Raw genomic sequence first — 15,341 nt, 5'->3', positions numbered from 1 at the left:
GTTCGAGGGACGTATCTTCATAAAATCTTGTATGCTTTGTTCAACTCTCAGGTTGTGGCTTCATCTACAAGATCTACTTTACAGTAGATAATCTGCTCAACCCCAATATTTGCATATTAGGAAATTGACTTGAGATGTCGCTCTTGTAAATCTAAACAATTTGTTATGTTACAGGTACTTAGTTGGGAGAGCACTGGCACGGAACGCCAGAGGTCGTGGGTTCGAGTCCCGCATCGTTCATAAAATTTTGTTTTCAAAATTTATTTGTGTATCAATCCCAGTAGTGAGGGTTATCACGTCTTTAAAACAAACATAACAAATTGTTTACAAATGGTCTAGTTGAGCAGCTATCGTCAGGGTGTCAAATTTGCGTGACGGTGTGCGCGCGCATCGTAAAAATTCTTTCTGATAATTGTTCCCTAACGCACAAAAAGAAGTATAACTTCCAAAGCTAGTCAGTATAGAAAATATCATACTTGGCATGGTCGTGGGGCGAAGGCGGATCCAGTGCGTGTAGGTAGGCCACGTGCGCGCCGAGGTGATTGGGGAACCGCTCTGTCACCTGCTCGTACAGTTGCTCTAGCTTGTCTCCCTCTAACAACATGACATGAATAATAGTTATTTATGCAACTGTTGTGCAATAAGGCGTATTAAAACACGAATGTGGAGTGATAATAGTATCACATGAGAGTTTTAATACCTAATTATCAACAGTTGCATACAAGACTTTATCTACACCCAGAATATGAATCCTCTAAAAGATTCTGGAACAGTTAGCTTACTGGTAACATTAAAACACCAGTCCTAGTAGTAACCTAATATCATTCATTACTGATTATATACAATTAAACTAAGTATTAATGAAACAATTATTTATTTTAGTAGTAATTTACATTTTGTATAGTGCAATAATTAAAATTCACTTGAATATAATGTTCGTTTGCAGCGTTTAAAATGAATCGCTCATTTTTTGTAAACAATAAAAATATCAAAGGAAAATGGCGAGGATTCGAATAACCTACTTTTTTTTGCGGCGCGCGACGTTCTGGGAGTGTGGAACGCGCGTAAACGAAAATGTTCTTTTTTTGAAATTCATACAGATACCACGCATCGAGCAATAAGAATGTGGCTGTCTGTTGAAACTCTTTGCGCATGAAGGGATAAAAAAAAACATAGGAGTGTTGTTATGAAATTCAATACAACATTAAAACACTATTTTGGATGATGTAATGGTTATTAGAACATTGTGTGTTTTAATGTTGGCAAGAAGCTAACTGTTTCAGAATCTTTAATAGAGGATTTAAAGCATGGGTGTAGATAAAATTTATAACATGTGTACCTATATTGCATCAGTGGGAGGCTCTTTTGCACAGGATGCCGGCTAGATTATGGGTACCACAACGGCACCTTTTTCTGCCGTGAAGCAGTAATGTTTAAGCATTATTGTGTTTCAGTCAGAAATTACTGGGCAAACGAGAGTTAAGATCTTATGTCTCAAGATGACGAGAGCAATTGTAGTGCCGCTCAGAATTTCAGGTCAGGTTCACGAGAATCCTGAGCGGCACTGCATTATAATGGGCAGGGCGTACCAATTACCATCAGCTGAACGTCCTGCTCGTCTCATCCCTTATTTTCATTACAAAAGTTTTTTTTCGACGTATTCACAGCTGTCATTGTCTATCTAACGTATAAATGGACGTAGTTAAGCAGAGAGGACTCAAACCACACTTTGGTCAAAATAGGGTTAAGTATGCCATCGTACTTCTGAAAGTCGCATCTGTCATGTAGTGAAAACCCTATTTTAAAATGTACACAGAAACTGTTTTTTTTTTTGGATATTTATATTATGGAAGATTATTTAGAGCTTAAACTTCAAATGCCTATAAATCAAAAGTGCCTTTGCGTGGTTTGAGTCACTGACTTGTATAACTACCACTGGATGAGCTGTTCCATATGTTCGACAACAATTTTTTTGTGCCTATATAAAGCGCCTCTCACGAGCGTCCAGAGAACTAATTTTGACGTATAATACAAATGGCTGCGAAGGAACTCGGAATTGCGTTCGTTTTCCGTGTAAATACTTCAAGAATCAATGTAATAAAGTGCACATTATTTTTGTAAATAGTTTCCCACTATCTATCGATGTTTGATGCGGTCGTCATCAATAGTTTTAGTACCGCAGACTCTCACTACATGGCTAACAGCGCCAGAATGGGAATATCAAACAAGCACAAAAGCACTTTGACAACCGCCAGTGGTTGAAAGTAGGGCTTCCAATCCCGCGGCCTATAATCTGGGCATTTGCGGGACTACGAATATTCAATCCCGCGGGATCTCGGTATTTGCGGGATCCCGCATATTGAAAATATGCACATTTTAAAACAATTAATTTACCAACTCCATATTTATTTACATACATATTACTATTAATATGAGATCAATCAAATCAAAGTGTTTTTTTTCACAAAAAAAAACAATAACATATGCTGGTTAAAAAGCAAATCAAAACAAAACAACTCGTTTTCAAAAAATACACAAAGCAAAATTAAAAAAATCAACCAAAAAAAAAACTGAAAATGTTTGCGAAGGAAACACAACATGTCCAAAGTGACGTCTGCTAAACTACTGTGTATTTTAGACGCAATATAGCCACTAGTGGGCGGTATTCCTTTTAAAAGGATGTATCAATACACTTCACGAAAATACGAAACAGTTAATAACTTAAGTTATTTAGAATAATATTTCACATAGATTATCCTATTTTGCATCGCATGCACGCTTTTTTCAGTCCCGCAATTCCCGCGCCCGTAATCCCGCATCCCGCGGGATTGGAAAATGGCGCGGGATCCCGCAATATTGAGATCTCGGTATTACGGGATTGGAAGCCCTAGGTCAAAGTGGGTTTGAGTTCTTTCTGCTAACTACTTCCAAATGATCTAAGTTAGATATTATTGATTGCTCACCCAACTTGGGCATCCAGGTGGCGGCGAGGTCCTTGACAGCCTCGAGGTAATCGTCGAAGAGGCGTAAAGAAAACTCAAATCATTTGTATAATTATGGATCCCGCAAAGTAACGCCTACTTCAATAATTTTTTTTTAGAGATACGTTTTTGAAAACGGTCGTAAATGATCTAAGATATTATTATTGATTGCTCACCCAACTTGGGCATCCAGGTGGCGGCAATGTCCTTGACAGCCTCGAGGTAATCATCGAAGAGGCGTAAAGAAAACTCAAATCATTTGTATAATTATGGATCCCGCAAAGTAACGCCTACTTCAATAAATTTTTTTAGAGATACGTTTTCGAAAACGGTCGCAAATGATCTAAGATATTATTGATTGCTCACCCAACTTGGGCATCCAGGTGGCGGCAAGGTCTTTAACAGCCTCGAGGTAATCGTCGAAGAGGCGTGCCTTGTCCCGCTCGCGGTCGCGGTCTCGTGCGTCTCGCCGCCGCGGCGGCTCGCACACGACGCACTGCAGCGGGTACGAGTCCACGCGACGCCCCAGCTCGTCCTTGGCGAAGGTCACACTTCCCGTCAGCGTCTGACCGATCGTCACGTTCGACCGGCTCACTCTAAAATTTTGAATACAACGGCATTTTTTTATTTTTGTGTACCAAACTCAATATAAGAATTATTGATAGCTAATTGAAATTTATGGATCTTTTGTAATCTTAGTTTTGTGAATATTATTGACACGGGAGTGGGTCAGGGATTGGAAATAATACTCCGCTTATAGGAACGAGTCTTTATTTGCGTTCACTTGCACTTGCCGGTCTGCCGCTGTTCCTTTTGTGGGCGGCAGTACCTTCAACGCGTCACACTGCACCGAACACTAGGTCTCTTGTATCTTTTTCTTCTTGGAACACTTCCACTTTTCACTACTTCTTCTTTTCTTCTTCTTCTTTACACTTTCGAGTCAGAACTAGAACTGCCGTAGGCCACGCTTAGTACGGCTTATATACCCCCGGATCTGTTCCATTTTCAAAATGATTCCCCCATTCCATCTTTAAATTTAAATTGTACTAGAAAATTCTTTAAATTATTTTTATCCTGCTTACACATTTTCCATCCCTTTTTTTCTGTTCGATTTGATCCTGAACTTACTAGAAATTTCCATTAACTTTACAAAACCCAAAAAATTCCATACACTGGTAGGTGTATCGAACCCGGGTCTAGAGCGTCTAAAGTAAACACTTTTCCGCTGAGCTACGAATATTGCTGACGGAGCTGTTGAAATAAACAATGTCTTGAAGTTTGACAACTCTCGTCATATACTTCGAAGCGTTGCTACGCAACATTATATTTTTTTCAGAGCTCTCATAAAAAGCAAACTGATTATTGCTAAATATCATTAATATGTCTCAGCTTGAGCATCTTAAAGATCCACTGATTTACAATATAATTCCTTTTGTTTTCGTAATGTTTTTTTCTACTGTGTTACGTTTTGGCCATACGAATCTAATATCTTTTACATTAAAATGTTATCACGCCAATGCAGTATAGAAATAGGACTAAAAATCAATGCAATGAGATCAGATTAATAGTTGCTCTAAAAAAAAAGAACATTGCTCCTTAGGAACACACAACGATTTTTTATGTTTTCTGAATGCCGCTCGTCGTGAGACACCCTTAAAAAAGGTAATTTGGAATTAAAATTATTAATTATTTCTATATGTAACAGTTATTAAAGCAGTAAAATAATAAACCCATTTCATGTTTATTCATACAAAAAATTAATTTCACGTAAATATGTGTAAAAAACAAATTAAAGGCGTAAAACAGCCATAGGACAGACGGACAAAAGCCAAGACAAAATAATACCAGATTTTTCAATGTTCAACTTCGTTTAAACATGTACACGATTAAAAAGTCTTAAAATCGACAAGAGAAATGGACACAAATAAATTTGTTTTTGTTAAGTATTGGTCGAACCAACGTGCGGACGCGCGAAAATGTCTCAGTAGGCGTTTAAGAACATGATAATCATTCGTTTTACATTTTTTCAAAAACATTATTGTTGGCACCCATAGCACAGGCAATGCCTAGTTTGGGTCAAGATAATTTGTGTAATGTGTATATCAATATATTACAATTATTATTAAACAATTATTTACCACTTACATTTGATAAAATTTCAAATAAAATATAATAAACTCTCCACAATTCGGCCTCACTTCAAAACATATCGATAACGTTGTGACTCCGAAATCAGTCACGGAGCAATTCGGAAGCCCAATTCTTTATTTGCACATAAGATTGACATTTACGACATTATATTTGTATTCCCAATCAGTGCTTTGAGTAAGGTTATAACATTTTTTTCCCACCTCGATAAAAGCTCATTTCTTGTCGTTTAGTAGAAAAGTGGCCGAAAGGTGGGAAAAAAAAATCGTATAAGCACCAGGTGAGATAAGTAGGACATTGCCAGCCGCGATTGTCAAAATTCCGCGGTTGAGAATGACCTACTTTTCTCCCTAGGTGCGTAATATACTATTATTATTATTATAATAATATGACTTATGACACATTCCTGGCTCTATTGGATATAAAACTCTAAATCTAGTACATACTTGATTAAAGATCTACAATACATGTCAAAAACCATCCAGAGATACACATGACAATAAAAATAACTCACTTGTCAGCTGGCACTGGTGTGAAGTACACTGGCAGAAGACTGTTGTTGTTGAGCGTTGCTGTTGCAAATTTTTTACCCCCTGTCAGCGCCTAAAACATGACTGATTTTAGAAAACATAGTAGACTATGATACTAAGTTTATGCTATGGGGCAACGCTGCCGATATTAATACAATATTTGTGCTGCAGAAGAGGGCTATTCGCGCTATTTATAACCTAGGTCCTAAAGAATCATTGAGAGCAAAATTTAAAGAAATTAACATCTTGACTGTTGCTTCTCAATATATTATTGGTAATGTAATGTATGTTCATAGGCACATAAGTGAGTTTGCCAGAAACTATCATAACCATAATGTTAACACCAGGAACAGACAAAAACTTATGATGCCTACTACTCGGCTAAGTCGAGTTAGTAAATCTTTTGTGGGGCGATGTATATGCTTTTACAACAAGATCCCAGAAAATGTTCAAAACAAAAGTATAACGTTAATCAAAAGAATTGTTAAAAAACGTTTGTGTGGTAAAGGTTACTATAACATAAATGACTTTCTTAATGATACCACAGATTGGGAATGGAGTGACCGCCCTCAGGCTATTAAATAATAAGTTTAATTGTACAATATTACTTTGTAAACATATTTATTCGATGAAAAAAAAAAGCCCGCTGAGTTTGTTGCGCCCATTCTTCTCAGCTCTGAGGCATTCATTTTGGAATGGGTGGTAGTTTTTGACTTTCAATAAGTGATGTCACATCCTATTTTGAATAAAAATATTTAAATTTGAATTTGAAGTATGATATAGACCATAAACTTAGTATCGTAATCGTGTATCGTACTATAAACTAGCGTAATAGACGAACCCTGTGTGAAAATGAGATAACTATCCTTGCATAAAAACCTAGGTGTTAAAAAGAGACAGAATAGATGAAGACCATGAAACCGTTTTGAAACAATTTAGTGTCCATTAGTCTCCTGTCAAATTGTATCGCGTTTTAATGTTAGTGTTTTTATCGTTATTGTTCTGTGTTTTAACGGATATTAATTAAAAAATATAATGGTGTCGTGTTCTATATTAGATTGTGTTGTTACATATAGCACCAATCCAACTAAAACATTTCACAAGTAAATACAGATTCTTCAATACTACTTTCCTGAATGATTTTTTTTTTGTAGAACATAATATGCACTAAATACTAAATATTACATTTTATATACACAGTAAACTCTATTTTCTAAAGATTATAATTATTAAGAATATATGTGTTACAAAATAAAATATTGTAGGTATACATGAATATGACGCCGTTTATCAATATTTGTCATAGGGATTGACCAAGAAAAATACTACATACTTCACTAACTCATTAACACATATGTAAAACTAGCACACATGAACAAGTTAAATATAGTCTCGCCGTAATGAGGAGCTAGAGGGGAGTCTATTACTAGCGTATACTAGCCCCCTTATTCATAATGGTCCGCTAACTTAAAACAGCCGCTAAGGAGTGTTTTATCTCATTCTGACTTAGGTCAATAGAAGAAGACAGAGTGAGAATTAGTGATGCTTTAAGTTAGCAGACTATTAGGAATAAGGGGGTAAGTTGTATATTACAAGGAAATGATTTGTTTTTACTTATTTGTAATGAATTATTTCAATAACTATTCTAACGATTTATAACTTACATCAAATTCCATGGCCAAAATTAAAGTCAAATGAAATAATAGGCAAATAGGTAAACACAGTAACTAAACGTTTTTCAACAATATTCTGTTGCTCGTTTCGTCGCCTCTTGTCAGAAAATCCCGGCCTTAAAGGGCTACAAAAGTTAATGCTTTTGGCAGGTGATGATCTTGCAGCGACCGCACAGTACTATATGTTGCTGCACTACTTTAGTAGAGTACGTAGCTACCTTAAAATTAAATACTGCAGGCAGGGTACGTGCATTGGTTTTCAAGAATGTAGGCACTGTAGATATAACTGTACGGACAGTGCTGGGTTTTGAGGTTAAATATTGAAGTTGTTTGTGTTTCGCATATAGTTCCCGGACCATTTGGTCAACCTAATTCTTTAGTTTAATGAGTGGATGTTCAAAATGTACTATTGAATACAATTCTGTTGTATTGAGTTAATAATAATAAATTCTTTATTGCCATACAAATCATTACAATAATATAAAATGAACAATTAGGATACGCGATGAAACAAAAGGCAAAAGATTTATGTTTCCATGCAGGGCTGTTTTTCAGCCATCCCCTCCTCCCTAAAGTGTTGAGCGGGAGTGGATGTATTGTGGCTCCCCGATTACCTACTTAAGGTATCTTTTTTTTTATAAAATGTAATATTAGAAAAAAAAAGTGTTCTGATTACCCTTGCGTAAGTACCCAAGTTTAAGTGTGTGTGTGTGTGTGTGTGTGTGTGTGTGTGTGTGTGTGTGTGTGTGTGTGTGTGTATGAATGTATATATGTATGTGTGTGTTTACGTATGTGCGTGAGTGTGAGCGTATGTTTATGTCCGTACAAAGAAAAAAAAAATCTTTTTGAGAAAGATGTTTCCAGTGGAAGTGGTTCAATTTCTCCGCAGCAAGTTGCTTTTTTAGTAGAACAAAACGGTATTTTTTTTTAAAGGACGCGATACTCAGGAAATTAAATTAATAGTTAAATTGTTAAATTGAATTCACCTTAGAGTCCCACTCCGCACGTCTACGAAACCGTCTCTGCTTCTTATCCCTTACCACCAAACGCAGTATCGTTCAAGTAGCTTCTAATTTAGAAGCTCCAATTTATGCAATATTTTGTATAATAGCGACAATATTGAATTTTATTTATTTGCTAATAACATAAAAAGTACTATATGTGCAATTAGTAAATATAATATGTTGGCGCAAGATTAAACTTTATTTATAAACTTAATTGTAAAACTTTCAAAAACTTTGTGTTTGTGGCTGTAAGCTTCCCTAATAAAATAAAATAGAAGTTTGGTTAAAGAATAACGGAACCCAAAACTGAACTAAAATAAATAACTAGTGATATATATACGAGGTCTGATCAAAAAATAACTTTTATTTTCATTTTTTTCAAAAATTATTTATTTATTCATCAATAACTATCATGTCCCCTTCAAAGTAATCCCCTCAGATATAATACACTAATTATGCCAGCGTTTTTTCCAATCCTCGAAATACTTATGAATGAAACACCCTTTTTAGTATCGCCAATAGCTCCTGTTTCGATTTTTCTTTTATCTCCACAATCGTAGCAAAACGCTTTCCTTTCATCGGTATCTTAGGTTTTGGGAAGAGGAAAAAGTCAGAGGGGGCCACACCTATGATTCGTCACCAGTTATGACCTTTTTGAGGAAATCTGGATCGTCGTTGATGATGTTCAACAGCTCCTAAGCGATGTCCATGCGACGTTGTTTTTGCTCAAAATTTAGCAATTTTGGAACAATCTTCGCTGCCGCACGTTTCATGCCTAAAACATCCGTAAAAATTGTTTGGCATGAGCCGAACGATATGCCAACATCATCAGCAACCTCTCTGATAGTGATTCGACGATTATCCAAAATCATTTTCTTCACTGCTTCAAGTTTTATCATCGGTTGTTGACGTGCTCGGGCGACCAGGAAGAGCATTGTCATTGACATCTTCTCGGCCTTCCTTAAACCGGTTATACCACAATTGAACTTGTGTTCTGCTCATGGTATACTCGCCAAACGCCACAGTCAACATTTCAAATGCCCTTGGGCATTTAATTTCAATTTTTTACACAAAACTTAATACAGTTTCTTTGATCCATTTTTTCGAATAATAAAAAATCGAAGAGCACACCAAAGCACGACTATCCTTTTTACCTGTCAAAAACAAACTGACAATCCAAAATGGCTGATATATCCAACATATATAACAGACATGTGTACCAACATAACAGAAAAAAAATGAAACGAAATTTAAAAATAACGGTTATTTTTTGATCAGACCTCGTATTTAGGTTCTTAGCGGGGTAGGAACTACCTAATTGCCTATATGGTATGCAAGCCCCTGGCTGCAGGTAAATACATACGTTGGGCTGGTCGCAGTAGGCATCGAGTGTGATGGGCTGTGAAAGGCGTTGCTGAACTACTAGAGGCATGTCTTGCAACCGCTCCAGCATTACTTTGCTTTCGTGACGAACAGCAACTCGCACTGTGTATTCACCTTTCTCCAGCTTTACTGAATACTGAAATAACAGAAAAAAATATTTAATTTTTCAACACACATACACACACCTTCTTTAGTAAGTTTGATAATAAAATTTATTGGAAGTAGGCGTTAACATGCGGAAACCCATAATTATACAAATGTTTTGAGTTTTCTTGAGTATTAATTCCGCCAATATTTGTCTTTAAACAATTCGACACGCCTCTACACGAAGCATCCTCAGGAGATGTTGACTCTGACACGAGACATTTTCGAAGTTAAAAGACAAATATTCACGGAATATTTACTCAATACTCAAAACATTTGGATTAGTTTGATAATAATCGTGTCATATGCTTTTAGAAGGAAATAGCCTCTAACAAACTCAGGGTCCTACGGCAGAGGGTAGTGTACAAAACTTTCTATAACCATACATTTTTAAGACATGAATAAATTATTATTAATTTATCATATACAGAGCTATCATACCTACTAAACTGAACACCAAGTATTACTGTACCTTAGATGGATAAGCATCGCCGACGGCCATCAGCTGTTTACTAGAGTTGTACAGCATCCACATCTGAGACTCAAACTCTGATTCGTACAGCATGTCGCTCAGCCAACCCACTATTGGGGACACCTACACATATATTTACATTATACACTAGCTAATTTATTATATCGAAAGCCGTAATAGTATCACATGAGTGTTTTAATACCTAATTATCAACAGTTGCATACAAGACTTTATCTACACCCAGAATATGAATTCTCTAAAAGATTCTGTAACAGTTAGCTTACTGCTAACATTAAAACACCAGTCCTAGTAGTAACCTAATATCATTCATTACTGATTATATACAAATAAACTAAGTATTAATGAAACAATTATTAATTTTAGTAGTAATTTACATTTAGTATAGTGCAATAATTAAAATTCACTTGAATATTATGTTCTTTTGGAAATTAATCGCTCATTTTTTGTAAACAAAACAATCAAAAATATCGAAGAAAAATGGCGGGGATTCGACTCACCTACTTTTTTTACGGCACGCGACGTTCTGGTAGTGTGGAACGCGCGTAAACGTAAATGTTCTTTTTTTTTAAATTCATACAGATGCCACGCATCGAGCGATAAGAATGTGGCTGTCTGTTAAAACTCTTTGAGCATGAAGGGAATGAAAAAAAAAGGAGTGTTGTTATGAAATTCAGTACAACATTACAACACTCGTTTGGATGATGTAGTGGTTATTAGAACATTAGGTGTTTTAATGTTGGCAATAAGCTAACTGTTTCAGAATCTTTAATAGACGATTTAAAGCATGGGTGTAGATAAAAGGTATTTACCACCGCCCATGCGCCAGATGTGTACTGAACTGTATACACTTTATAAAGTTTCACACGCTTGAAATGCCATAATAGTACCAAAAGTAATCACACATTTGGCGCACAAATGGTATATGGATATCAAGAAGTTTTCAGGAGACAAATAAACAATCAAAGCCCAAATGGACAAGTGTTTTTATGCGCGCGATCTCGGTGGCCGACAACGCGCATGCGCGGTTCTAATCGCCCACAATTCGCGCGCCATTTTTAACTTTTATCTTGTATATTTATAGCATAAACGATTTTCTTAATGACACCACGGACTGGGATTAAAGCGATCACCCTCAGGATCTTTAATTATAAATGTTTATTGTACGATATTACATTGTAATCCATATTTTATATATAAAAAAAAGGCCCGCTAAGTTGTTTGCGCCCATTCTTCTCAGGTCTGAGGCAGTCTCTTTTGAATGGGTGGTAGATTTTGACGTTCAATAAGTGATTTTAAATCCTATTTTAAATAAAAATATTTGAATCGTGCTGATTTCACGTTACAATGGCACTCATTACTTGGTAGTGGCATACCTTAAAGATTCGTACTTTATTACAGTCCGCAATACCAATAGATAAATAAATAATATTTATATACACAAATAAACTTTGGAAACAAAATTTTATGAACGATGCGGGACTCGAACCCACTGAACCAACATTCTCCCAACTGAGCTAACCGTTCGAGTGACGTATCGTCATAAAATCTTGTATGTATTGTTCAACTCTCAGGTCGTGGCTTCATCTACAGGATCTACTTTACAGTTGATAACCTGCTCAACCCCAATATTTATTAGGAAATTGATTTGAGACGTCGCTCTTGCTAATTTAAACAATTTATGATTTTAAAGTTTAACTTTGTTATGTCTTTTAGTTTCGAGTCCCGCATCGTTCATAGAATATTGTTTTCAAATTTTTTTGAGGGTTATCACTTTAAAAACATAACAAATATTTATATATTTGTGGTCAAAGTTACTATCAAAGTATAAGAAATACGATCCCTAGCTAAATGTGCAAAACTAAATTTGATATCACAACTTATTAAAAATAGACTGTCACCTCGGTGGGTTTAGCAATATTGAAGGTGTACGTGTTGATCAGCTGGTAGATCTGCCTGCACGGCGGCACCATATCTCGCTTCGTCAGCGGACTGATCTTGGAATCTGTCGGTCTGCAACAAGACTATCATTATTTTTCACAATTATCACCACTGCAAGGTATACCTTACAATATCATATTATGGAAAAAAAATGGTTCTATGACTGGTTCCGTAGTTTCTGATTGCTTTTACAAATAATACACTGTGAGAGACATGTACAAGTCAGCGTCAAAAAGATAGAGACACCCATTGTATTCAAAAACATGGCAACACCCATCGTTACCATATACATCGATTCACCGAAAGTGACCAAATAGATAGTCATTGAAAGTAGTCAAATATAAAGAGAAACCATAAGCGTCATAAGCATAAATATTACAACACCCCTGGGTCTGGCGCACCCCAGTATCTGCTCGATCCATTTGACCGACTGCAACGCAGAGCAGCTCGAATTGTCGGGGACCCAGTGCTTTTTTTTTTATGGAATAGGAGGGCAAACGAGCGTACGGGTCACCTGTTGTTAAGTGATCACCGCCGCCCACAATCTCTTGCAACACCAGAGAAATCACAGGAGCGTTGCTGGCCTTTAAAGAAGGTGTATGCGCTTTTTTTGAAGGTACCCATGTCGTATCGTCCCGGAAACATCGCACAAGGAAGCTCATTCCACAGCTTTGTAGTACGTGGAAGAAAGCTCCTTGAAAACCGCACTGTGGAGGACCGCCACACATCCAGATGGTGAGGATGATATCCTAATTTGTTGCGTGTCGTGCGAAGGTGGAATTCGGCGGTAGCAATCAGGTTAAACAGCTCTTCGGAACACTCCCCGTGATAAATGCGGTAGAAGACACACAATGAAGCGACGTCTCTACGCAACGCCAAGTGATCCAGCCGTTCACAGAGCACTGGGTCCCGGACAATTCGAGCTGCTCTGCGTTGCACGCGGTCAAATGGATCGAGCTGATACGGTGGTGCTTCAGACCAGAGATGACAGCAATACTACATGTGAGGCCGGACCTGTGCTTTGAAGAGCGCTAGAATGTGGGCCGGCTTGAAGTATTGCCGTGCTCTATAAATGACGCCCAGTTTCTTTGAAGCCAATTTGGCTTTGCCCTCCAGATGACCACGAAATTGGCAATCGCTCAAGATTTCGAGACCCAGTATTCGGATACTAGGCGAGGTTTTGAGGGAAGTGTTCTGTGAACAGCTGGATCACTTGGCGTTGCGTAGAGACGTCGCTTCATTGTGTGTCTTCTACCGCATTTATCACGGGGAGTGTTCCGAAGAGCTGTTTAACCTGATTCCTGCCGCCGAATTTCACCTTCGCATGACACGGCACAAATTAGGATATCATTCCCACCATCTGGATGTGTGGCGGTCCTCCACAGTGCGGTTTTCAAGGAGCTTTCTTCCACGTACTACAAAGCTGTGAAATGAGCTTCCTTGTGCGGTGTATCCGGGACGATACGACATGGGTACCTTCAAAAAAAACGCGTACACCTTCCTTAAAGGCAGGCAACGCTCTTGTGATTCCTCTGGTGTTGCAAGAGAATGTGGGCGGCGGTGATCACTTAACACCAAGTGACCCGTACGCTCGTTTGTCCTCCTATTCCATAAAAAAAAAAGAAACACACAAATCACCAAGATATAGAACCACCCAGTGTTCTAAAATATGGATACATTTGTCGAAAATGGACTTTCGATGTAAGGATATAGAATTCAAATTGTCAACAAACTTACGAACTCAAGCTCAATATTTTTTTAAACTACGAAGCTTTGAAATTATTTTTAGATTATTGATTTATTAATAAGATGAATCTATCATATTATGGTCCGAAAATTAGAGTCCGTGTGACGAACAATGGACACACTTTTAAACTAAAACATATTTTACAATAATAATTATGGTATTACATATTATGACAAAATAGTTTTTAAGGTGCTGCATGAAATACACGAATCGAAAACGTTTGAAATATTTAATAGTTGATTAAAAAAAAGAAAAAAAATATTAAATATAAACACTTTTGTGTAATATTTCGTGAACAGCCAGTGGGAGATTCCTTTGCACAAGATGCCGGCTAGATTATGGGTACCACAATGGCGCCTGTTTTGTACCGTGAAGCAGTGTGTAAACATTACTGTGTTTCGTTATGAAGGGCGCCGTAGCTAGTGAAATTACCTGGGCAAATGAGACTTAGCATCTTATGTCTAATTTTTGGGCTTTTCAAGAATCCTGAGTGGCACTGCATTGAAATGGGTAGGGCGTATCAATTACCATCAGCTGAATTTCCTACTCGTTTCGTCCCTTATTTTCATAAAAAAAAAGTCTCAAGTGCCCAATAATTTCACTAGCTACGGCGCCCTTCAGACCGAAACACAGTAATGCTTACACATTACTGCTTCACGGCAGAAATAGGCGCCGGTTCGGTTCGCATCTATGTTTGACAATACCATTACAGGCCAACCAGGCATCGTAAACAGACCTATTACACCAGTTCACGGACCAGCAGTCACTTCCGTTGCACATATTTAAATAAAAGAGACGACCCGGCGCTATGTGGCAGATACAGACCTGTAGACTGGCTCGCAGTACTTGAGTTGTGCCATGGGCTGAACATCTTGTGGGCTGAGGGCACGAAGCATCACGGGGGTGAGCGAGGAGGGAGAGATCGTCAGCTTGGAGCCAAAGTCCGGCTTGATGCCGAACAGTTCAATAGTGTAGTCGAGCGTAATCTCACCCGGATTGGCCCAGTACTTTGCTATGGCCACCTCCAATGTGATGCCACCCTAAAATTAAACGATACTTTATTTACAATTTTAGAAAAACTTACAGCTAACAAATATTACTAATTACTGCCCATAAGCCGCCTAGGTTTTTCTCATGCTTCAAAAATCATCCATCGGAATCAATGATTTGAAGTGGGGATTAAATTTAAAATAAAATAAAACATATAGAATTTCCTGTAAATGTTGGTGACGGAAGTAAAGCCATAAATTTCTTAGTGTTGCCGTTTAACAAATGATTATAATTCAGATACTATTGACAT

At 37.3% G+C, this 15,341-nt stretch overlaps 1 protein-coding gene and 1 long non-coding RNA gene across 2 annotated transcripts in view; both read right to left on the bottom strand.

The window, feature by feature from the left end:
* Positions 1 to 15,341, bottom strand: part of LOC126968781 (uncharacterized) — a 181,222-nt gene that overhangs the window by 13,488 nt on the left and 152,393 nt on the right. The gene's annotated exons all lie outside the window — the stretch shown is intronic.
* Positions 1 to 15,341, bottom strand: part of LOC126968664 (tripeptidyl-peptidase 2) — a 46,593-nt gene that overhangs the window by 4,420 nt on the left and 26,832 nt on the right. The window contains exons 15-21 of the mRNA XM_050813695.1: positions 14,867 to 15,081; positions 12,255 to 12,366; positions 10,336 to 10,458; positions 9,700 to 9,855; positions 5,644 to 5,732; positions 3,348 to 3,577; positions 477 to 594 (exon numbers count right to left, since the gene is read on the bottom strand). Coding sequence (XP_050669652.1) covers positions 477 to 594; positions 3,348 to 3,577; positions 5,644 to 5,732; positions 9,700 to 9,855; positions 10,336 to 10,458; positions 12,255 to 12,366; positions 14,867 to 15,081 — 1,043 coding nt within the window. The remainder of the gene's footprint in view (positions 1 to 476; positions 595 to 3,347; positions 3,578 to 5,643; positions 5,733 to 9,699; positions 9,856 to 10,335; positions 10,459 to 12,254; positions 12,367 to 14,866; positions 15,082 to 15,341) is intronic.

This window comes from Leptidea sinapis, chromosome 16 (assembly GCF_905404315.1).
Source record: "Leptidea sinapis chromosome 16, ilLepSina1.1, whole genome shotgun sequence".
Classification (NCBI taxonomy): Eukaryota; Metazoa; Arthropoda; class Insecta; order Lepidoptera; family Pieridae; genus Leptidea; species Leptidea sinapis.
Note: the sequence above shows the minus strand (reverse complement) of the source record. Positions and strands in the feature narration are given on the sequence as shown.